At 32.7% G+C, this 26,620-nt stretch overlaps 1 protein-coding gene across 1 annotated transcript; it reads right to left on the reverse strand.

Moving 5' to 3' along the window:
* Positions 1-5,409: 5,409 nt before the first annotated feature.
* Positions 5,410-25,996, reverse strand: LOC145322463 (kynureninase-like). The gene is made up of 15 exons (XM_080164472.1): positions 25,945-25,996; positions 25,063-25,198; positions 24,136-24,214; positions 22,947-23,057; positions 18,669-18,812; positions 18,174-18,279; positions 14,313-14,358; positions 13,727-13,828; positions 13,347-13,428; positions 12,909-12,990; positions 11,735-11,857; positions 11,253-11,331; positions 7,389-7,455; positions 7,093-7,152; positions 5,410-6,549 (listed from the first exon to the last, which is right to left on the reverse strand). The coding sequence occupies exons 1-15, from the start codon at positions 25,957-25,959 to the stop codon at positions 6,453-6,455; spliced, it is 1,329 nt and encodes a 442-aa protein (XP_080020598.1). The 5' UTR covers positions 25,960-25,996; the 3' UTR covers positions 5,410-6,452.
* Between the last annotated feature and the right edge of the window lie 624 nt (positions 25,997-26,620).

Below are 26,620 nucleotides of genomic sequence, written 5' to 3' on the forward strand. Positions count from 1 at the left end.
TAGTTACAATTCTTATTACTATTTATTTACATATATCTACATCCCTGAGAAAGAATATGTAATTTACAAGATATTTACATATCTATATATCACTGGGAAAATATGCATTATAGTGTGGCTTAGTTACATTTCTTATTCTTAATATTTATTTATATATTTCTATATCCCTGCGTAAGAATATGTAAATAACAGATTTTTACCTATCCATATACCCCTGAGAAAATATGCACTATAGTGTGGTTTAGTTCCATTTCTTGTTCTTACCATTGCATTGCAATTTAAAAACCAAAGCATGTTCATATATGTTGTATGTTGTATATTGTAAAAAGTAGGCATTTTTGTTTTATGTATTAAGCATGTTTTAAAGGCCTTTAATTCATGTTTTTTAGCATAATTTGGCGTTGTTCAGATTTTAATTGATTATACGGTTGTTGATGATTTTCAATGGATTTGGCAACCATGCATATTCAACCAATAACCTACCATGAAATCGACAAATTATAACTTCAGTAATTTTTCAACATCTTGACTTTAACAAAGCTTTGGTTTTATAAAAAATTACTTTTCATTTGCTTTACATTATTGTTCTTTAAACATAATTATTGGCTTTGTACTTATTTATCTATATTTTAGGCACAGCATCTATTTTTGTGAATAAAGATCTCATAAATGTCTATCAAGGACGTCCAAGCTTTTTGATATTTTTTTGAGGTGGGGGGGGGGGGGAAATCTATTTACCTTGAACGTCCCTGAAGTCTATATAACGAAATAATAGTCAATATTAACTTATGTTTGTTTGAACTTATGTATATAGTTTTATTGAAATTATAAGGTACAAAAAAAAATGTATATTATTAAAACTTTGCGGTAAGTTTTATGGACATAAAAGTAGATTTTCTCATAAAAGTTTAAAAGGTTTAAGATATTATCCTTTTGGATGAATTACTGCATAGACCACGATAACCTTTCAAGAAAATATATAAACCACATCACCTAACTGTTTCAGGAATCATCTTACAAAGAATGAAATTGAAAGGACAATGTTGTCGTACCTTAATCAACGATAAGAGTTTTTAAAGAGAGGGGTAGGTTTCTGTCTGTCCGTCTGTCTGTCAGTCTGCAAAATCTAGAGACCTCATCTACTAGTTGGTTTTTGCTTTCTGTTGTTCTTATCTTTTTTAAGGAGTATTATATTTTAAAATAACCCTATGGATCTTAAAACATAAGACAATGTTCGATAAATTTATGCATATCCTTAATAATGATACACAAAATTAACCCTTCAGAATATTGAAATTAGTTATTAAAACGTTTAAACACTCAACTTAAGGATCAAGTCCATCAAAATTCACTAAGGTTCCCAAAGTTGTTAAAACACCTAATAAGAAAACTTTGGGTACTAGTGTAATAAACAGCTCATTGTCCTATCTCTCCCTCCCTCTCTCTCTCTCTCGCTCTCTCTCTCTCTCTCTCTCTCTCTCTCTCTCTCTCTCTCTCTCTCTCTCTCTCTCTCTCTCTCTCTCTCTCTCTCTCTCTCTCTCTCTCTCTCTCTCTCTCTCTCTCTCTCTTTGATGAAAACCCCTTGAAACTTTGAAATCTTAGAAAATACGTTAATAAGTAAAATTTTCTAAAATAGTCGAGACTTTTTTATTACATTGCATCCCAAAGAAAACATGCATAATATAATATTTTAAACAATGAATTATATATAGAAATATGTATTAAATATATAAATTGAATGTGTACTTAATTTTTAGAAATTCTTCTTTCAGTTTACTAGTAAAGCTACTCCATAATTAAGATAATATGTCCGTCTGTCTGCCCGTCCATCTATCAGTTCATCTGTAACGCTATGTGGGATATGTCCTTTTTTTATTTGCAGATATACAAATATAATTTTGTTTCATCTTTTATACATTTACGTTCTGATTATTCAGTTCTGACACTCTACAAGTTTTAATGTTCGTTTGTCCTATCGTTTCAGAGCTTCGCTTTTATGGATGTTGTCATCCTTGTTAAAGTATTATTTCCTTTCCATACCTCCCTGGCGAAAGTGTGAGTTGAATTGTTAAGCATAAATAGTTTGAATGCATTGTATAATATAATAATAGAATCAATGGGAATACAATGTATGTTATTACAATTCATATCAAATAATACAGATTTAGTAGAGTAGTAGTAATCTTTATTTTTCATACAATTTATATAGGTGTCTTAAAAAGAAATTCCAGTAATGAATACTTATTCTAGAATAAAGTATTCATATAAAATAGGTATATGTGTAGCCAAAAAATATTTGGACCATGGAAAAAACGAAGTAAAGGGTTTCGTCATATTTTCACAGAAGCTTTTTTCTTATATCTAGCCCCTGCGGGACCAATTTCCTAACCTTGCGGGGCAATCATTAACATTGACCTCACCTATAATAACAAAAAGCTACAGTGAAAATACGACGAAACCCGCTACTCGTCTTCTTACCATGATCCAAATAATTTTCTGATAGGAAGGTATAAAATTAGGACTATATCTCACATAGTAGCAATACAAATACATTTTTTCATTCTGGCGAACGTACGGACGTACAGACATTGCATTGTTTCAGAGTTGTTTAGTAGTTCCGTTACACAGACGAAAGAACGGACAAACTAGTTTGCGAGTAGCTTCGCTACTACACAGATAAGATTATTGTTACAACAATTTTTTTCAAATGTAAAAAATTACATAAATTAATAAATTCATTGGGACGGAGTTCGCCTTCAATTTCAAATCATCATCTAGAGAACCCTAGGGGCACCATCCGTTGTAGGATATTATTTTAAGTACGTACAACAGAAGACAACTAACCCTTTAATTGCACAACCTTTGTCTGAAATTTCTTTCTGTTCATAGTCATATATTAAGACATCCCCAAATAACGTGTCAAGCCCTATACATAAGCAACAGTAAGCACATTTTTAACGTCTTTAGTATTAGGTGTGGTCTAGACTTGAATCAACACCTCCCCAACAGCAAGCACGCAACCTACCATTTAAGCGCGCCAATGTCGCGAGGCAGTAAATTCTTTACTATTCTAATAAATTATGAATCTATGTGCTAATATAAACTACACAGGGCCTGAAGAGAATTTAGGTTTCATTTGGTGAGTGGGGGCTTACCAGGGAATTAGGGGATATTGGAATGTTTATTATACTGGTCCCCAAAGTTTAGGTTTTCCCATCTTTTGGCCTAAAAACAATTTGGACTTTTATTAATTCTACCAACAACTTTAATCTAAGAAGGGGTAATTTGTTTGTTATAATTGATCATGTACATCAATTTATCGTCGACTGTCCCATCCCTTAATATTCCTGGTGCTAAGTGAGTGATGAAAGGAGAATAGATAATGGATCTAATATTAGGGATTAAGCAAATGTTTTTAAGGAGAAGATAATGAAAAAGGGAAAGGGGAATAAACAAATCCTGTATTTTTTTAGCTTTTACAGGCATTACAGACCAATTAAAAGAAAAACCTACTGACAAATGATATAGACTCCAAGAAAGAAAAAAATCTTGTTTTTTCAACTTTTCATATCCAATGCTAAAAGCGTACGTATGGGGTGTAGGACCTACACTGTAGGTAGGACAATTTAATCAATCTATAACCTTTCTATTTCCATTAAACAAATTCAAAAAGCTGAATTTTACACTTAAGAATTATTTTCAAACTTTTCTTTTCCCGTTAATTATAATCTATCAAAAACAGATCTTTTAAGAACTACGTGGAAGATTATTTTATCATCCAAAATCCAATCACTCTAACCCTGATAGAATGCAATCCTTTGCTTAGTTTACAACCTGTTCTATACATATATTCTACACTTCACCAGGAAGTATAAATTATATCAGAGGTGGATTCTTTAAAAAATCCTCCAAAATCACATAAAAAATCTACAAAAATTAAATAAAATCTTATGTTAATAACCCTTCTATGATTTTGTTTAATTTTCGTAGATTTTTTATGTGATTTTGGTGGATTTTTCACGAAAACAATTTTGCCCCACTAAGCGATTAGTGGGGCAAATTTTTTTAAGAATCCACCTCTATTATCTTCTTATTTTTTCGTTGGCTCAAAAACTTTGGGAACCCTTATATAATTTTGATTCCAAACTAGCAGTGTCCAAACTTTTCTTCCAATCAATTTAATCTACACAGGAGTAATTTTGTTTATCATTTCTTTGAGTGTATATATGTAGATTCAATCATCCATTGTCTTATTCTTAAGATTCATGACTGTTCACTATGGTCTAATATCATACAAGAGTATTTATTAAATTTGTTCAACTAAATATCTTATTTGCTAGTATCATATTATGCAGTTTTCTTCAAAGTGCTTTGTCAAGCCTTGAACCCTCGATCCTCCGTGCTCAGTTTGAAACAATTTAAAAATATGGGTGGGGTTAGTTTTTCGTGTGTTTTTTCTTTACTGTAGTTCAGGTAACTTGCAGGATAGCCCTGGAGGGATAGACAAAAAACTCCCATTGTGTAGTGGTTAGCGCACTACGCTGTGGTTGGGAGAAACCGAGTTCAAGTCCCCACATAGACTTTGCACTTGGTGGACAAATGCTGTCGCAATTTGTCAGATTATGATCACGCAACCTTCCCTAAGATGCCCTAGGGTTGTAAGGGGGGAGATTTGTAGGTAGTTAGGATTCTACAAATCAAGCAGCTCTAACCATGCTTTCCCTCTTCCATGCTCCTCGTATGAGAGTGCCTTTAATTAGGGTGGCTTAATATGGAACACCTGCCAAAACTCTAGGCCAGGGTGATGTAATAATTGAGTAGCTTCCACGAAAATTGCGGGTCAGCTTGTAATGTAACATAGAATACAATCAGCTGTGCGCGAAGCTTACCAATCTAAGATTGGCCAAAGGATTCACACTTCCAGTCTCCGTGTGCATCTGAGTCCTAACTTCTGAGAATCATGGCTACAACAACAACAACAACAAAAAAACTCCGCTCGCTTATTATCTTTAATTTATTTAAAAACAAGGAGGGTAGTATAGGTGCTCTATGTTTGCTAAGCACTTGAGCATATTTTTTTTATGAATAAGACTTTCCATCTTCAATATTGAAACGACAAAAGGAAAAAACAATCCTTAGCTGGATCTTTAAATCATTTTAGTGGTGAGCCAGATCGGGGTGAGCCGAATTTCAGATAATCACAGCGCGGCATTTAATAAAATGCTGTGCTCTCATTGGTGGGAAGTTGGCTTACCCCGATGTGGCTCACCACTAAAATGATTTAAAGATCCAGCTCTTGTATCATGTTACAGAAACTGCCCACGAGAAATATTGTGATATTTGTATTCTCCAGTCTTTTCCTTTCATTTGCGTATCCACGAGCAACTGTATATAGAAATAAGTACGATATTCAACAAGAAATTCTAAAATTTATTTTCAAAACATATATAAATTTATGTTCACTAAAATACATAAAAATTTTCTAGTTTTCTGCATAACCTATATTAACATATTATGATTGGGAAGTGAGGAATTAGTAAGTTAGCTAAAAAATTTAATTTTCCCTTTCTCGTGTTTTTCTGCTTTGGGAGGGTATGTCTATCCATTCGCAGTCCTACTCATTTTGATTTTTTTCTATAAAGATTCAAGTAAAATTTAAAGGAAAACCTAGTAAATATTTTGATACTTGAAGTATTTTGCCCTTTTACATTTAATGATAAGTATTTTTATTCACATTCTCGAAGTCTAAATATTAAAGTCGTTGCTACTCTATAGTTGTTGTTGTTTGCCACTAGATTTTTCTAAATTATATGATAAAATAAAATCTGTATAATGTTTAACTCCATAACCTATCCTTCTGTTATATACTGAGATATACTGCAGTAATTCTGATACCCAATATACATTATACTATTATCAGGGATCTAAAGGGATAAGACAATGGCCGGTAGTTTCATTTCATCCCAAATGAAGATACACAAAAATACCCCTTTCACGGTTACAATTAGTGGTTGAAACGTTTGGACACTATTATTGAATCAAGCAATCAAAATTCAAAAAAAGTAATTTGTGTTGTTATGCCAACGAATTAATAAACGTAATTTTAAGACCTTGGGGACTAGTGTTATAAATAACTCAATGTCCACTCCCTCCTGAAATTATCATCAGAGATAGGGCAAAAACGATAGATTCAAGTTAAATAAATTAATTCTTAAATATTAAACACTTATCGACTGCTAGTACATATCTAATTAAAATTCTTTAAATAGTCCCCAAAGTTTTTAAGCCAACGTATAAGACAATTACAGTCCAAATGTCTGCTTCGTTCCTCAATAACATAGGTTAGTAGAGTAATTTAGTCTATTATTGGTGATTTACAATAATTTATTAGCCATTGTCTTATCCCGTTTGATCCCTGGATAGAATAGGTTTGCATAAAATATTACATATTCTTATGTATTTATAATATCTGTAAGAATATTCACAAATGTCAAGACTTCAGTGTATGTATTGTAGAATGGAACTGGCGCAATTCTCATCACCTTTCCTCTGATATTACACATTTTTATTTAAGTCAAGCTTTTCCACAAATAGGGTTGGTCAATAGATTTATTATTACTTGGATTTAAAACCAGATTAATATGTACTCTAATAAAATGAAACTTGTAACGGGCTAAAATAACATCACCCCATCCCACTCTTTACCCCATCCCATTTCCACTGGGTAAGTGAACTGACCAATAAATGATAAGGTAAATAGCAACACAAATTTACCACAATTTTTCCCCTGTCATAATTTCCACGTATATTCTACAACCATTATTGGTAGATACTCACGTCACGGATAGATTTAATCGTTTATATTAAGTGTTAGAATTGTCCTATCGATTAGGCTCTATAATATTTTCCAAAAAAGTGCTTATTAAACATAATCTTTTCTGGTGGCTACTTTTTCTGGGTCATTTCTTTTGGGAAGGTGGAGGTACCCTTCCCTAAAATGAGAACCATATCTGTCCTGCGGTTAGTGAGATCATAATCTATAGACAGATAGACTTCCTGTTACTTTTACATAAAATAAAAATGTGTAAGTTCCTAGTGTCACAGACTACTCCATGGTTCTCCAGTTTTCCATGAATCTGAGATACATCTTTCCTATAAGTAAAACAAAGATTTTTTTAAATCTAGAAAAGAAAAAAATTACAAAGGTCTTTTAAACTAATAAATTAATTGTTTTTCATATTTTTACAAGAATTGGTATAAATATTATTTGTCAAACCTTATAAAATTTATCAAACTAATTTCGTATTTTAATTAGATGTAAATATGTATTTCTTCAAAAATCAGCAGGTTTTTTTGCAGAAACGAAAATTTTGGAAACCATGGATTACCTGAAAACAACAGAGAGTTGGCAGCCTCGTTCTTGTGAATTTTTAGGTGTCAGTATGTCCAAATGATCTTTAAAAAAATATATACAAATGAAATGGATTATACTTGTAAGAAAATCTAATCAATTTCTTTTAGTACAGCAAGGATTTTAACTTTTTAGATCTGGATACCACCTCCTTCCCAAGAAAAATCACTCCTTAAAAATCACATTGAAAGGGGAGTCTCGACTTCCCCCTCATCTTTCCCTCATTTAGGGGCGTAGCTACTAGTTTTTAAATAATATATGAAGATTTTTATAATAGTTTCACAAATAATAATTTGAAATAATTTAAGTAGTGTTTGCTGGTGCTATACGATGCAAAATAAATTTTTTACTATTTTTGATACCAAAGTAATGATGACAACAACCATAAAAGCGAAGCTCACCAAGTCAAACGGACAAATGAATATGGTCAAACTTAAATGTAGAATATTTAATGGACATTTTAACGTGTTTAGGCGTAATTATTGAGGTACTTTGCTTATTACACAGTTCCTATTCGTTCTATGAATCATCCTTTTAAAAATCAAAGTGAAAATAAATTACATCACTTAATAGTTGATATTTAAATATCTGGAAATAAATTACAGATTTAAGGACCGACGAACGGACCTACCCTAAATAGATATAAAAGCTTTAAAAAAGAAAATCCCATAAGGAAAATATTATAAAAATTTATTTAATGTGTTTTAGACTTTGGCAAAGCGTTAGACACATGAAATATAACATTCAATTTAATGTCTAAATCCAAGCAAAAATATTTCAATTTAAATGGGTTCAATTTCTAACAGACGGAAAATCATTTCATAAATCAAAATATAGACAAAATAACAGTGTTTTCACAATATCGTAATAATTTGACAGAAATATTTAATACTTCTTAATCAAAATTAATAGTTTAATATTAAAAAAGGGGGCTCGAAAAAGAGCTATAATTATTTGTTTAACCTATAAGAAACTCTCCTAAAACATCAATTCTTTAAATTCTAATTAAGATTCATACATCATTCTTTAAAAATAATGTTGATGTTAATTGATTTTAGTAATAAAAATGAACGTCCAAAATGAAAAACGTGAAAGATGTTGTAATGGATGTAGAATATACGTGGATAATACGATAGGGGGAAATTGTCGCCAATTTAAGCTAACATGGACATCACTTAATAATCATCCATTAGGAGGAGAGGGGATGGGGTGAAGCAGTAGGATGGGGAAGGATCCATGTTTTTGCCAGCTATAAGTTACACATTATTAGATTGCATGATAATCTGGTGCAATATCCATGTAATAATAATTCCATTGATATTGTATAAATCAAATTCATATGAATAGTCAATTATTGATTTATTTTTCTGTCTTAATAGTTATTTCTCGCATCGTATAATAAACGGCTTTCCGCGGATATAGAAAGTACAATTATGAGATTAAAACTAGTTTTTTTAGCCCCGAGGTGCTATATTCGTAAAAAGCTGGATATAATACGATGCTAGACATAGTTTTTTCGTATGGATGTGAACCGGTTCCTATCCACCGGATTCGAATGAATACGAAAAAACCTTTTAAAATCTCAAAAGCGAAGCTTTTCTACAATAACGTACTATACGTCCGTCCGCACATAAGTAATGGATTTATTGATTTAGGCATTTTTCTAATGATTTCATACTTTTTATGATCACCAATGGTATATTTTTGCGTGATGTATTTGTCCTTTTACCATGATTTTGATTAGTCATCATTTAATAGTCGAACTATTACGAGTCTCTATAATCAAGCCTTCAACCATATGTATATCTTTATTTCATAAAATATCCCCCCCCCCCCCCACTACAAATATTGTATATATTTAGATAATGGCCCTAGAGGGACACGCAAAGTCACTAATCCTTTATATTCAAGCTAGAAGTCAGTTCAGGAAAGCTTAGTTTTAGTCCTTAGCTTTAACAGTATACACTAGAACTGGTAGTTAAGAATAAAACATTAGTAGAGAACAGAATTTTAATTACAAATTCTTTATTGAATAAAACAATATTTCTATGATAAATGTAATATTTTATCAACTCTTTTATATAAGTAAATAACCTGTACATTAATATGATATAGGAAAAACTGACATACCAATTGAGGACATCTTTATCAAGGGTAGCTCACAAAAAAGTGCAAAATTTAAAATCTTATTTCTGTGTTTGTTATTGGGATAGGCCAAAAAGCCAGCTTACACCAACAATGAAATAAATTCGAAAAAAATTACTAAATCTATACTTGATTTTCAGCTGTCGTTGGGGGGCAACTCATAGTAGAATTGATAAGCTTTTTATCTACCTTGGAGACGTTTATAGAATTTCGATTGGTTGGTTGATTTTGTTGAGAGTCCAAACTTTTCAACCATTCATTGTAATCTACAGATGGGGTAATCTTGTGTTACATCATTAGGGAATGTGGTGTACATCAATTTATCGGCTATTGTCTTATCCCTTTAGGTCCCTGATATGTTTTAAGTATTATTTGTGTTGGCAGGTGTTGTCATTAATTTTGCCGCCCTTGGTAAAGAAATCTTGACACAGATGCACTTTTACATCAAAAGCTGGAGGACCATATAATTGACATTTACCATTTTTAGTGTTTACATAATACACACAAAAAAAGTGTTTTATATATTTTGCTACAAAAAAGTAACTTTTTAAAACTAGTATCATGCAAAGAGCATCTCAGTTTTTTCCTTAATTACAAATAAAACACCATAAAATTGACCCTCACGTTTTTAATTCATATATATTTTTTAAAGAAATATATTGTGTCTTTTTTAATGCTATATCGGTAATAATTATTGAAAATTTTTTCAACCCAGCGACCAACCAATTAAGCCCTAAGAGAAATTTCGGACTTTGCCTTAAAAGTTATTATAAAAAATTTACTTTTTTATTAGAACACTTTTATTTTCTTACAATATTTATTTTATCATCCACTAAATAAAGATGCAATTGTTTTTTTCTTCTTTAGTAGATTTATTTAGAAATCATCAGCTATCAATTTAATGAGAGAATTTAAAAGCAAAGCTTCCTCAAGCAGCCATACCGGACAGCTCTTATAGTTTATTTAGGCATGTTAGAATTGTCCTATCGTTTTAAAAAAATCTATGCTGATTCTTGTAATAGTAGCAACTCTATAAACATTACTAGAATGTAAGTATGTCCTATTAGAACATAATGATTATTTTCTTTCTTTGACTTCATTTACCTGACCATCTGATTTGTTGCCTTTATGGATGTTGTCATACCTGTTATCTTGTATTAGACGAAGCCCAATCTGTCCCACTTTTGAGCAAGACGATTCCCTTTTCTCCCATCTCTTTTGAAGAGATTTTCTTCCCACCCTTCCCTTTTTCTATTCCCTTTATATGACGTCATATAGGAATCGTCTTGCTCAAAAGTGGAAGGGATTGTGCTTCGTCTTGTAATATGGTCTGGTCACATGCTATCATTCAAATGTTCTTTTTCATGTTGACCAGGGAAAGGGAATGATATTTTGACAAACAATTTTAAAGGAAAATTTTCCTACAACCCCCTTCCCCTTTTCCTCCCCTTCTTATCCACCCCTCTTCAGTTATATGAAAAAAAACAAGATATAGCCCTAGCTAACTTCCAAAGGTTTTGTGATTTTTTTGTAGAATTGATTGTTACAATAGCTAGGCCTGATGTTGACTAATAAAGGTTGTCATGGCTTACATTTTTCACAGTATTCAGCTTAACTTTTTCTTATCAGTTTTTTATCCAGTCTATCCAGTGCAAAATAAATATTAATTCTATTCAAAACTATATGCAGTACTTACCCTTAAGTTTGAGAGTAAGAAGATATTCTAGATATCCAGTGAGTAGCTCTTGCTTCTTCAACAGATTATCCATACCAACCTAATAATTAAATTATTTAAAACAAGGATGACAACATCAATTAAGGCAAAGCTCAGCTAAACAGACAAACGAACATTAACAAATACAGAGTGTCAGCACTTTAAAAATGGCTGTTATTTAGAAAATGTATATCTTCAGGGGATGATACATCCCCAATTATAACCCCTTCTGTTGATTACAATCATTGGTTGTTAAGTTTCGACACTGCTAGTTTGAATCACAATTCAATAAAAGTACCCAAAGTTTTTTCTCCCTGGTATATCTCTCAAAATTTTCAGAAGTAGATAAGTGCTTAATATGGACATACTTATCTTACATTTTAAGACTTGAATATAGAGCTGCCTCGCATATAATATTGTGTCTTATTATCAAGGTATAAAAATTCCAATAATAGTTGACGTACCTCATCAAACATCTCCAAGGCGGCAAGATTAAGAGCGGTGAGGAATGGCGGAGGATTACAAAGGCGGAAACATTCCACGCCAACGGCGGGATCCAACACGTCTCTCATCTCAAATCTAGTTTCCTGTAGATAAGAATATGCAATTTAACAACTAGGGATAATAACCAGGGAGTAAGGGAGGGGACAATGGGCAATTAATTCAATTTAAGAGCGTTCGCTGAAAAGCAATAAAAACCAGATTTATCATAAAAATATTACCAAAATTGTAAGGGGATCATGGTAACCTAATTTAGAACAAAATTAGTTCTAAGAAAAAAATCATTTACTTGAAAATTCAATTATCAATACATCACAATGTAGTAAACATTCTGTAATTAATCACTAGAAAAATCTTGTTTAGAACTGCCTCAACCCTTCTGATATATTTATAACTGACCCTTAAATTCAAGCGGTTCTTAGACTATTAAATACATAAATATCACAGTAGAGTTTCTATACATGAAAAGACATTTTTTGGGGAAAAAATATTTGTTAAAACCAGCGATAAAAAACAAACTTTTCTGTCTGCATATTCAAAACTAGCTCAGCTAGTTAGCGGGGCATTGATGCGCAAGTCCCCAAAATCAGTAAGAATCTGCTGTATTCGTGCACATTCCCTTTAAGCCAGTCCCCAAAGTCTGAGACTCCTTAAAAATTGAATATTCGATCCATTGTCCCCTCCCTTACTCCCTGGATAATAACAGAGCAACCGACTATGAGTATAAGCCTAGCTCTTGTTATTATAGCTTAGGTTATATTAGGTATTTGGTAGCCCCACTGGGCTTTGGTACCGCAGGTAAAGGCCCTTCAGGTGGCTTGGCACTTTTCCTTGATGTTAGGAGTGTAGAAAAAATATTATAATTTCTACTTACTTGTTTGTTACTCCACCATCCACCCAGGAGGCTTGGCCCTTTTCATGATGTTTAGAGTGTAGAAATAATATTATGATTATTACTTACTTGTTTGTTACTCCACCATCCCTCCAGGTGGCTTGGCACTTTTCCATGATGTTTAGAGTGTAGAAATAATATTATAGTTACTACTTACTTGTTTGTTACTCCACCATCCCTCCAGGTGGCTTGGCACTTTTCCATGATGTTTAGAGTGTAGAAATAATATTATAGTTACTACTTACTTGTTTGTTACTCCACCATCCCTCCAGGTGGCTTGGCACTTTTCCATGATGTTTAGAGTGTAGAAATGCTCCAGCAATGGCACCTGTTTCCATAGAATGAAAAGTAATAGAACCATATATATTGTGTGTATGAATGTCCAGTAAACGGATGCACTACGATTTTCAGAACAGCTTAATATTGTTTATAGGTAAACTTAATGTCAAGCCATAAGTAGACAAAAAAAACCATGGAAAGCTTTGATATAAAGGACAGCCATACCAGTCTAACAGAAGGCAATTTCTTTATTTCGTACAGACAAACAGATAGACACCCTGTTACTTTAATATAGGAAACTCTTTTGTCTGTTACTTTGATCTGCTGTCCCTAGTTAAAAATAAGGTAGTTTTTGGCTTCATGAACTATTTCTATTTATTTTCTATTACATTTAATATTTATTTCCTGCTCCAGAATTGAGGTATTTATAAGAGCACCAGACTGCAAAATCAGCTCCCCAAGCGTTCAGCTCCAGTTTCACATTACCTGTGACCAATCAGTATTTACTTAACAGATTTTTAAAGAAATGTATGGACCTTTTTTACTTTATTACAAGAAAAGTAAACTTTGAAATGTGGAATTAGTGTAATAAAACAAATGGCTTATAAAACAATATTTTAGCGAGATTACATACAAAAACATGATAGTTGAAAAGTTTGAGCAATGCTAGTGTTGTGAATAAATTGAATGAGAGAGAGTTTCTAAGAAGATACAACTTTCGATATTACGATATTCCAATGTCCCCATCCTCCATGTAGAAACTGTAGTAAGTAAATAATCCTGCCTACAGCATGTGCCAGATCCCATCCTACAGGTATTCCCAGGTCCACAGTATGCTTGGTGATACTCTCCATGTCCAGCTTCTGTCCAGTGTAATACTGCACACCTGGAGAATTGAGAAAAAGTTCTATAGATTTTGCTTGGAATGGTCAGATTTTACACAAACTTATTTCTTGACTACCGAAATTTATTCCCTCACACCCCCTCCCGCCCTTAATTCGTGAAAATGTTTTATTCTGTATCGGTACAAGGCATCAATGCTACTCTTTCTTCTATAAAGTAAAATAAAACGTCATACAAATAAAAGAATAGAGAAGGTATGTGTATAACAAAGATGACAACATTTATGAGAGTGAAGCTCTGAAGGTTTGATAAATAATCATTAACAAACGTTAGGTGAAAACGCATTTATTCAGATTTAGAGTTACTATGCTTTCTGAAGTGTTTCTAATCCTTGCAAGGATCATCATGCAAAATAGATTGGACAATTATAACATGCCACTTAACGATAAGACATATCCCTGACGGACGTACAGACGAACCAACCCTAAATGAAGAAAAGCTTCGCTATCTAAAATGTATGTTCTCACCTGGAAGCATAACAAGTGCTAGGTTGTTCTTTTCAGCTGTTATTTCCTGATAATTAATTAGATCAATAGTCAACAATAAAAGAGGATTGGCGTCATCACAACTACTATCAGATGGGTAGAAGCTCAATAATTAACTCTCAGACGCGCGGCATTCCTAGGCTCTTAGCCAACCCAAAAATCCTCAGCCTCAGTAACCAATTTGAATTAAGGCACCCGACAGTCGGTAGGCTTTTAAGCCACCTGGCCCAATGAGCCTCACTGCACTGTCAGACACGCGGCATGTTAGCCTCTCAATAAGCCAATTTTAATCAAAATTTTCACATAATTATTTAGAAAGGCTATGTAGCTCTTATATATTTTTTCTTAAATATAAATAATTGAAGATACCAAACAAGATGATTTTTGAATTAATCCAATAAGCAATACATCCTTGTTTGTAAAGAATACTAATTGATTAAAGGAAGCAAAACAAAAGTATTTTAATAGTTTGTAATTTTTCTGTTTTTGGTAATTGGTTAATTAATCATAATTGACATCATGCATACTAAACTGATATTTAAAGATATAAGTTGTAACCTCTATAGGATACACGACGTCTTATATTGGTATTTCTGAACCAAATCTTGCCAATGAAGTGCATGATTACATGGCCAAATGTGCTTATACATACAACCAACCCTTTATTTGCACGACCTTTGTCTGAAAGTCCATACAGTACATAGGTATGTTATATTTTTATAAGTATTAATAGTATATTAAGAGTTAAGACTCTAGCAGGCTTGGTGTCGCTTCGGGTACTAGACCTGTCTCCTTGAAACCTTCCCGACGACGAGCGGATGCGCTACGTGTTGAGCCACGGTTGCGGGTTTAATGATAGTACATTAAGAGAAATTTTCTAGCATCAAAGTCCATTGCAATTCAAGTACTTTTAAAAATCACTAGCGGCTTCGCCCCCCCCCCCCCAAGAAAATAGCCTAAAACCAACACAGGACCAGTAGGTATATTCCCTGAAGAGTAGAATCCGATCGGTTCAGTGGTTACCAAGATCTTAAGCTTCAAACGGACGGACGGACGGACGGACGGAGAGGCGGCCAGACATCAAGCTATTTTGTATTATAGATAGTTGTCTACAAAATCTTAGAATTCGCCATCTGAATACACTTTTTCTATAGGAGCATTGGACTAATGTCATACTGTTCCCCAAAGTGGTATAAACAAGGTCCCTAATTCGTTGGCTTTGAAACTTTGGGGTCTTTTATCTAATTTTGGTTGGGTTTTACAATATAATATTGCTTAAACTATTCCACCATTATTTTCAATCTACTGAAAAGTTACTTGTCATCAATAAATTTATTGTTCATCGTCTTATATCCCTTAAGATCCCTTCTTTTCTGAAATTATTTATTTTCAATCTTCCTGTTCAAATTGTTTTTCTTTGATGACACATCTTTAATGAAGGTGTCTTAACTTTTGTGACTTTTAAAAAAAATAGCTAGTCGGTGTTTAAAGTGGGCAGTAGATGTAAAATGATCCATAGAATTTAGATATGCAATCGGTTTTTTAGTAGACCTCTTATTTTTAAAGTAATTAAAGTTTTTTAAAAAATTAAACTGTTTTTAACCTATTTTTTAATCATGTATCAAAAATATACTATGACACCAGTAGAATCAGACTGCAGAGCCCAAATTTGAATTAAGTCCCCAATAAACTTTTTTGGGGGGATTTAAAATTAATTTTATATGTTGCTGTGATCATTTTGACGGGAGCAAAAGCAACTTTTAGTTTGGGGTTAAATTGTTTCTTACAGAACAATTTTATATGATTCAGTTTATATCAATACAATAATAAAAAAACTCTACTCTGTTCGATGGAAATAATTTTTTTCTAAAACAATCAATTTTAGTAAAAAATTTAACATAATACAATAAAACACATAATGCTAATGTCAAACATATAAGATTTCTTGTTTCATTTCAATTATTTATAATTTCCGAAAGAGTGTTTTCACAAAGTGACTTATTTACAATGTAGTTAAATAATTTTTATTTAATTAAAATGAAAAGAATGAAAACTATACATGTAAAAGATACATACTTTTTAAAAATATTTAAAAAAAATAAGTTTGAATAATCTTATTTTATATCATATTTGTATATGTGTCAAAAATAATTTTGTTGTATTGCATAAACATTTGTTGACATCATGTCATCTTGTCATCAAATTTAACCCTTTACAGCCAATTTTTATGTGTTTAAAATAGGTGAATGAACACAAACATGTTAATGTTAATTCATTGGTATATTGTAAAGATTTAACTTTTTAATGAATTTTTATAGTAAAATCATAAGGCCTAATTTTACTCTATACCAGAATACAATATTTATGAAGCAAAACACTCTAAAAGCTACGAATTTTACCCAAATAAAAAAAAGACCTTTTGCTTTGGTCAAAATGACCACAGCAACAGTAAAAATTAATATTTAAATCCCCCCAAAAAAGTTTATTGGGGACTTAATTCAAATTTGGGCAGTCTGATTTTACTGGTGTCATAGTATATTTTTTATATACGTTTTAAAAATAGGTTAAAAACAGTTTAAGTTGGTTTTAAGGTACTAAAAAGTAACAAAAAAAAAGAAGAAAATTGCCATTATATGAAAAAAATAGTAATATCTTTTATAGACGTCCAAGCTTTTTTTTTGGGGGGGGGGGGTAATTCGTATTTGGGTGGGAAAATGGCGTGCGAAGCGCGCCCAAAATCTTTTTTACCCACCCCAAAATTTTTACCCCGGGGGTAAAATTTGCTTGGGGGGGGGGGGGGGTAATTACCCCCCCTGAGATCAGTTGGCAGTGGTAAATTTAGTTTACCCCGCCCAAAATTTACCCCCGGGGTAAAATTTTTTGGGGGGGTAATTTAAATTTTATTAAATATTTAGTATTAAAAAATTTTTTTATTAGAGATTTTTTATTTGGGGGGGAGGTATTTACCCCCAAAAAATTGTTTGGGGAGGGTAATTACCCCCTCCTAAATGGTTGGGGGTGCCTACGGCACCCCCAGGGTAGGGGTAAATTTTAAATGGGGGGGTAATCGCCCCATTACCCCCCCCCCTTGGACGTCTATGATATCTTTAATTTGACACCTTACTTTTTAATTCTGTTGAGTAATTATTGAAAAAATCAAAACTTTGAACTTTGGGAGCTCGTCACGAATGGGTTATAAAAATAACAAAAGTTAGGACACGTTCTTTCCAAAATTCTGTCTATGCCGCCTAAACGAACCAATCATGCGTATTAATTTTAGCGCTAAAATTTTAAATTCAAATATTTAAAGATTTGTCTTCTCTATGTTTCTGTAATATTATTTTTAATAATAATATTATCCACATGACTTTTACATTTAGTTTAAAATTTAATACGTGTAAAATATTCATGATATTTTTAAAAGTTTACATAAAAACCAAAAATAAATCTTACCTTTTTTCTTAGATTTTAATACAAAAAATTTTTTTAACGTTTAAAATGAAAGTTTTAGAGGGTTAATTATAAAATTATATACCTGACTAATGCGTCTAGAGACAGTAAGTAATAACTTAGTGTCAGTTTAAGTATGTCCCAAGGCACCAACAGTTAAACTATTGCATATAACTAAATCTTTGGTTGCGCCACCATTCTTTGATGGTAATGAGTTACGCCTGCTTTTGGGTGTAGGCTATTAATGTAACGTATATAAAACAACGGCAGTTTTGACTTTGTTTGTTTTAAGTTATGACGCGATTTTGGCTTAGATTCGAACCCTTACCCTCCAAGATGACTTTCAGGGGATGTGCTACGTGTTAAACTGACATATTATTTATAAACTCAAACCTGTAAAATATCAGAGGTCTTGAAGAGTCCATCTTTGCCAGGCTTTAAAATGATAAGTCTTGATTCATCTACACCCAACACTCTCATCAGAGAACGGGCAGCATATCTAAAATTCATGGTCTTTACAAATCAACAACCTCAGTTTACGTTGGCAAATAAATGTAATAAGTATACATGTATAACCCAGACAACTACCTGGCCTAGTCTTGGGAACCTTTTTCGTCTACTAGCAAATTACTTTCTGCTTTTTTTAACAACTTGGCGATTTGGGGACATACAGTTATTTAACCCCTTACCCCTCTATTGTTTTACTCAAATATTGTATCATTGATAATAATTTCCATAACTTAACTCAATAGGTAGAAATTATGAATTGATAAAATTCTTGTAAATCTATATCAATAAGTTGTTCTATCTTTCTTTTATCGACAGAAAGACATCACATTACTTTGTATTGTCGGAATCGTTTTTTAATTGATTAATTATTAGACTTGCCTGTCCGAAGGGAAAGCATGATCCTCAATCATAATCTTGTTTCTGTTCCCCTTGGGTTTATAGAAAGCCAACATGAGCAGGTGCAGGTTGACCGTCAAACCATTCATGATTGTCACCTCGCTTGGGTCAGCCGCACCTACTACCCTAAAATAAAACAGCTACAGATTCCCTTGGCCAATGAAAACAATTTGGCAAATAAATGATTTTTTTTAATATCATTATCCTGGCGGACACAGAATGCCAGCAAACCTGGCAGAGTCATCCAGATAAAAAGCAAAGTATAAACAAAGTATTTTTATGTTACCAAAAAATTAAGATATTCTATAGCAGTACATTCTAAAATAAAATAAATGTGTTCAGTTAAATTTTAAATTCTAGGTATGACCATGCAGGTTAGATCCTCCAGGCCTCCAGCAATCTATAATGGCTCCTGATGGTAATTATAAAATTTACAAAAAAATATACAATTTTTAAAATATTGTTCTTATAGCTTCAATAGAAAAGGGCCCCGACATTTAAGGGTTAATGTTTGTGCCATTATTCTTTCCCTTCCCTAAAAACTATTTATTATTGGTATATTTATAGCAATGAGATTTTAAATAAATTCTGAAAATCATCAAATTGCAATAAACTTGATTCATTAAAACCTGTTTATTTGTTCATTACCACTTTATACCCTTGATGCCTAAAGAAAGTGCAACCACACACTATCAAACACACACACACACTTACACATATACAAACATACACATACAAAAAGACACAGAAAATCTTGGAACTGAAGGAAAATATAAATCCTTATATAAAAGTAATAGGATGTGTGTAATGGATTTCACTAACCGCTGAACCGATGACATGGTTTTCCTTTACAGTGAAGCTGTCACAGGAAGGATTATAACTATTTAGAGGGGGGATACATCCACCATGCTAAGAGAAACCTCTCTCCCCCCCCCCTTCCCACCCGAAATGGGAGAGTTGAGTTTCCTCCCTCCTGTAGTAGAAGTTAAATATTTTTTTTCCTATAACCTCAAAAAAAACAGGCGGGAAATTAGTTTATTCTAAATCAACATATTCCTTTGTTTCTGAAGCTGCACATGAAAACAAATAAATGCAAGTAAAGACAAGTGTATTGTAAATCAAGGGATCAAGGAATAATTGTATTAGTATGGCTTTGAAGCCGCTTAATATTCACTAGATAAGAACCGGTTCTAAGCCATAATGAAAAATCATGTATAGTAACTTATTACAGACAATTTACTACGAATAATAAAATAAAATAATATTAATACAAGTTTTGTTAGCCCGGGACTTCAGCCTCTCAGGGCTAACAAAACTGAAATTTTCAACCAATAATTTCAATCTTTTAAAAGGGTAACTTTGTCTATCAGCATCAAATTATCGTCCATTGTCCTATTCCTTAAGATGCCTGGGTAATTGTAGCAACTAATTAAGAAATATTTGAGTGAAGAGTAAACAGAACAAAACACAAAGATCTTACTTATCTTACATCTAAAATAGAATTTCATAATTTGTACATTTTGTACAAACATACTTATAAATACTACAATCCTTATCATTTAACATTAATGAAATTGTAAAGACTTGAAGATTAAAATCCTTACTAAACTATTTTTGAGATTGAGTCCCAAAAAGGACTTATTATTGATCCTGACTATTTGTTTGTCCATCCATCCAGACGTCCGTTTGTTTCTTAGGATCTTAATAACCACTAAACTGTTTTGTTTGTGCTTCTGTCTGGTAGTGTTGTGGTTTTTATGCTACTTTCCTGGGGGGGGGGGGGGGTGGGGGGAGGAAAAGTAGTCATTCCAAGGAAGTAATATGAAATACTGTAACTGAAGCTTTATTTTTCACAAATTTGATTATTGGGATTTGACAAATAAATGAATGGTTAATATTTGATTTTTGAACCTTAGGTGTTGTCTTTACAGTACACAGTTAATATGCTGTATAAATATTGGAATAAATGAATGGTTGATTGTTTGAACCTCAAGTGTTGTTTACAGTACACAGATAATATGCTGTATAAATCTTGGAAATAAATGAATGGTCAATATTTGATTGTTGAACCTTAGGTGTTGTTTTCGCAGTACACAGTTAATTTGCTGTATAAATCTTGGAAATAAATGAATGTTCAATGTTTGATTGTTTGAACCTCAAGTGTTGTCTTTACAGTACTCAGATAATATGCTGTATAAATCTTGGAAATAAATGAATGGTCAATATTTGATTTTTGAACCTTAGGTGTTGTTTTCGCAGTACACAGTTAATTTGCTGTATAAATCTTGGAAATAAATGAATGTTCAATGTTTGATTGTTTGAACCTCAAGTGTTGTCTTTACAGTACTCAGATAATATGCTGTATAAATCTTGGAAATAAATGAATGGTGAATGTTTGATTGTTTGAACCTCACACAAATTTAGAGTTGTGTACTGCCAAGAAGAAAAGAACAGGGAGGAAGGGGACATTGGGCTGTTTATTACACTAGTCTTCAAAGTTTTATAATAACGTTTTCTTATTTGTTGGCTTAACAAATTTGATTGATTGGTTAATTAAGTTGAGTGTTTAAACGTTTCAACCACTAATTGTGATCTACAGAAGGGATAATTTTGTGTATCATCATTGAGGATGAACATCAATTAATCGGTCATTGTCTTATCCCTTTAGATCCCTGAGAAAAGATGCACTTTAGACAAGGATGATAACATCCATATATGCGAAACTTAGTAAATGTTATCATTATTATTACAAACGCGTACATTTGGACAGATGATTCGACCATAATTTTAGAAAAGATACACTTTATAACGTAAAACCGCATAAAAATTGCAAGGTCTTGAAAGTAAAATTTTTTTATATGAAATTAAAAAGAATAATTAATCATTGTAGGCATTATCTGTCAAAAAGTGTTTTATAAAAAGGATACAGTCACTCTGAGGAGAACTGGTTAAATATTTTTCTTTTTGTACAAATTTTGCTAAGCTCCATTAAATTTTTTTTACATTCAGGCATTTTTTTATTTCAAAATCAAACACATCTATGAAGCTCTCTGAAATTTATAACTCAGATCTTAACTGACAAACGTAAAAGACTTACTACTTTATGTGTTAGAAAAAAAAGCTTAAAAGCAGCTTGTGGAATTTAAAAGCTGCAAACAGCTACAGTGGCGTATATTTAAGATAGCCACAGCTGCGCATACAAATTTTTTTTATAAATCGCCGCAGCATTTTTTGGTTACAGTTAGTTAGAAAATTAAACAGTAGCTACACTGTATACCACTAAGAATCAACAACAGTGCAATATCTTATGTGCAAAACATTAAAAAGGTTTTTACATTACAAACATAAAAAAATTAAAGTTTTGTAACAATTCTTGTACGTTTAACCGTTTTTTACAGTTTATACCAGCTTATACCAATAGCGAAATTAAATCGGGAAAAAATCACGAAACCCATACGTGTTTTTCAGCTGTCGTAAAATTGACGACCTCTCCATTTGCCCCCCCCCCCCCAAAAAAAAAAAAAAATATTTTAGATTTATCTCGCTTGTTGGTTATACCTTATACCTGAGTTTATACAGTTATTTTGAAGAAAATATGACTGTCTGACTGAACATCAAATAAAGTGGACACTAGTACCCAAAGATTTATATTAACGTTTCCTTCTTCGATGGCCGAACAACTTTGGGGACTGATATTGAATTTTAATTGGTTGGTTCATTAAGTTGATGTCCAAACTTTTAAAGTACTAAATGAAGTATACAGAAGGGGTAATTTTGTGAATCATAATTGGACATGTAATCAATTTATCGTCTATTGTCTTATCCTTTAGATCTCTGTCTAATAATAGAACTAGAAACGTATATCAACCATGATGGTGAAATAATTTCATTTTAAAGCATTTCAAAATCAGCCTCAAAGCTTTCTTTTAAAAGCTGTTTATAGTTAAAGTACCTTTAAAAATTACGTCATACTGGCCTAGCATTGGTCAATTAAAATGTATGATGGCCTGCTATTGGTGATTCAGTCTGTGTATTGGCCCAGCTTATACCAATAACGAAATTATTTGAAAAAAGACCTGTATATTGTTTTCAGCTGTCGTTGGGGGGCAACATAAAGTAAATTTTACGACCTCTTCATTTGCCCCCCCTCCCCCAATATTGTTTAAGATTTATTTCACTTGTTGGTTATACCTTATACCTGGTATTGTTCTATCATTGTTCATTTGTATTGTAAGACGTTATCGTAAGTAAAAATCTTACTTTGCCGCCAATGGTTTGCAGGGCTGGTCAGCGTAGGCAGCTGGAATCCTTCCACTTGTATGGTGGTAAATACCCCGTCTTCCCCACATATCCATGGCCTCTTGCATGTACCTGGAAGTAAGATTGTATTAGTTATTCGTCGGTCCGTTTGTGTGTGTGTCTGTTCTTATGTCTGTCGTTGTGTCCATCTGTTTGTCTGTCTGTTCGTATGTCTGTCTGTCTATCTATATTTTTGTCTATTGTCTGACTGTTTGTATGTCCGTCTTCCTGTCCGTCTAACTGACCGTCTGTCTGTTCGTTTGTCTGTTTGTCTGTCTGTCCGTCTACCTGTCAGTCTTTCTGTTCGTCTATCTGTCCTCTTTTTCTCTGTTTGTCTGTCCATCTATCTGTTTTTCCGTCTGTCTGTCTGTTTGTTCGTGTGTATGTCAGTCTGTCTGTCCGACTGTCAGTTCGTCTGTCTATCCGTCTGTCTGTACATCTGTATATCCGTCTGTCTGCAAATCAGATGGCTGATATTTTTTGTGGAAAGGTTCTCTATGCCAAGAGCATCCAGTATATGTATAATCTATTTGATTCGGTGGTCTGTCAGTCATACACTTAACATTTGAAAGGTTTCGTGATTTTAGAATAATTTTCTGCTTTATAACTAAATTTGTCAGGTTGTTCATCTTTTATTTTTGTGCTTCACTAAGTATGGATGTTGTCATCCTTGTTTAATTTTTTTGAGCAAAAAATAAAGATTTAATACTAGTGCTGCTATCACAGAAAAAAAATATATTGGATGTCTAGATGAATAATACCTTAATGTACTACATTTTGTAGGAAAAAATCTAACCAGATCATTGGGAAATTTTAAGATAATATATAAAACATTGGAGGAGAGAGTGACAGACAAAGAAGAAGAAAAACACAATTCATATCAAGTTTACATTGTGTAAAATATATCAGGGAGGGAGGGAGGGTACATTGGGCTATTATTACACTAGTCCCCAAAGTTTCCTAATTCGTTGGCTTGACAACTTTGGGGGCTTTTATTTAATTTTGATTGTTTGGTTCATTAAGTTAAGTGTCCAAACATATAAACATTTAATTGTAATATACAGGTGGAGTAATTTTGTGCATCATCATTTGGATGTACATCAATTGGCCATTGTCTTATCCCTTTAGATCCGTGTAAATAAATCCTTACTTGTCAGCATTTTTAGGTTTCAAGCCCAAACTATTTCCAAGGAGGTAAATACACTTTTGGGATTGGTCTCCTGTACTTTCTAAAAAAAAATAATAATTTTCAACTCGTTTTACTTTATGTACTGAAAAAATATATGATTGCAGAAATTTGATACTGGTTTTACATCAAAATAATATGATACTTTTGCATTAATCTGTAAGGTTTTTTGTCTATCCGTTAAGATCTCGCTAACCACTGCGATATAACGATAAAGTTTTCTATTTTAAGGAAAATTTCTATATTTTCAGGGCAAGTTTTATTCTATTTTATCTCTGAATCAAAGTCAGACAGTTTTAGGCTATTTTTCCTCCCCACTCCCCCCAAAATAAAGGTGTTACTTGTGTTCATAATAAAACACCATTATAAAATAGGCCGTTTTAATAAGTCACCCTTGGCCAAAACCCTGTGCACCCCACTGCTTTACGATAATTACAGGCAATGTCAAATTAATTCAATGTTTAATTTGTTATAGCAATTTTACCATAAAAAAATCTTACAAACTGGTGAATAAGATATATTTTTCAGTAAATAGTCCAAATTCTATAAAATTTCTCAGGCTATCCTAAATCTTACATATTCCATGTCTATTGGGTTGGGCCGGATATCCGGTCATTTTCAATATCCGGCCGGATATTGGATATTGAACTATCCGGTTACATGATATCCGGCTGATTTTTGATGCCGGATATCCGGTAAATTGCCGGATATCGAACATTGGCCAGATATCCGGCCGGAACCGGATATCCGGCATTAGAAATCAGCCAGATATCCGGTATCCGGTATTCGGCCAAAAAAATATCCGGCCCAGAAAATTGGAAACACTGACTTCTTGGCTAGCTTTGCAAATCTTTAAATATTTTACCCATTATCATTACAAAAATTAAATACCTCTGGGTAAAGTCTCCAAAGTGGGGAAAACAAATTGTTCCCTGTAGTCCTTGAGTTCATCAGTACTGTCCAGGTGTCCAGCTAATTCTGGAGAGGCCAGGGGGAAACCTGTCTTCTTAGAGATGGCCTCCAGTTTCTACAATTATAGAGTTGTTGCGCATCAAAATCAAATAACTTTTGGTGGCGCAACATTAGAGTAAAACACTAGAGTGAGAAAGGTTTAAATAACTGTATCTGCCCATCGCAACCACCTTGTGCAACTTTTCTATGGGTTCATTGAAAATCAACCAATGGTGTCTCTTATATTAACACAGCCAAGTAGCAGAAAATGATTTGATAGCAGATAAAAAATGTTTTTGAAAAGGTAGTTGTCTGTATATCCATCTATACTATAGATCTGTTGTCGCAACTATCGTATGAAAAGAGTGTGTAGTATATGCTTGTTCGTCTATGTGTCCGAACAATTGGCTCTCTCTCTGTTTAGTGTAAAATCCTTCATTGCACAACATAGCGGATGCAATGAACAATCAATTTTTACCATAACTAAAAGTTTTGACTTATTTCTAATTTATGATTTTATAATAGCTTACTTACTAAGCACTGATATATAATAATATAAATTATGAATAAGGTGGGAGAGTTTTTTTTCTATACCTGAATTTTTTCCCATGGTCTAACCCCTGCAGAGGGCCCTAGACCAGCGGGGCCATTAACTGCGGTGCCCCAACACCAAGGGGCTACCCAGTACCCAATATACCTTAACCTAACCTTAAGTAATAAACAAACTAACGAAAACTGCCCTCTCCCCCTTATTTTAATTTATATTAAAATAAGGAGGTAGTAAGGGGGTATCAGTGTTCAAGAGGGTACTATGAAATTTACCTTTACATGGGACATTTTCTATATCTAAAAGAGTAATTATTAATACAAGAATTTATAAATATAATGTATTTGGTATAATAAAAATGTAAAATGTATCACAAATAATTCAACTTTTAATATGTAATATCCCCACAATATCAAATATTAATGATTTATGATAGTTAATATTTATCTAAGTTTACTACAATTGCCAATTGAAGATTAGGTTTGCTTGATTTTTGCGTTGATTTATCAAATTTTTGCAAATAAACTTGCAAATTTTAACTTGTGTACTTATATAGATGTAAATGTTTACTCTTTTAATTCCTTAATGAAAGTACACGAACCAAATATCCAGACTAGAATGAAAGGAAAGAAACATCACAAGTTAGTTAAACCCCAAACACACACTCACAAACACATACAGACAGACAGACGGACGTACAAACAAACAAACATACAGAAGAACAAACACACATGCATTAGATTTGTTCCTGATATGTGAAAACCTGATAAAAACTGGAATAAATTTCATTGGTAAAATGTCTCATAGCTGGCATCAATACTTTACAATGGTTTTACTTTACTTTTATACAACAACTAGAGTTGGCTCGATATAATTATCTCCCTATTGGCTAGTTTTCTATATGCATATCTATTTCTCAATAAATCTATTTTCCTCACCCGGCATTACTAT

The sequence above is a fragment of the Acartia tonsa genome, chromosome 1, assembly GCF_053477335.1.
Source record: "Acartia tonsa isolate MP-2025a chromosome 1, ASM5347733v1, whole genome shotgun sequence".
In the NCBI taxonomy this organism is placed as follows: domain Eukaryota; kingdom Metazoa; phylum Arthropoda; class Copepoda; order Calanoida; family Acartiidae; genus Acartia; species Acartia tonsa.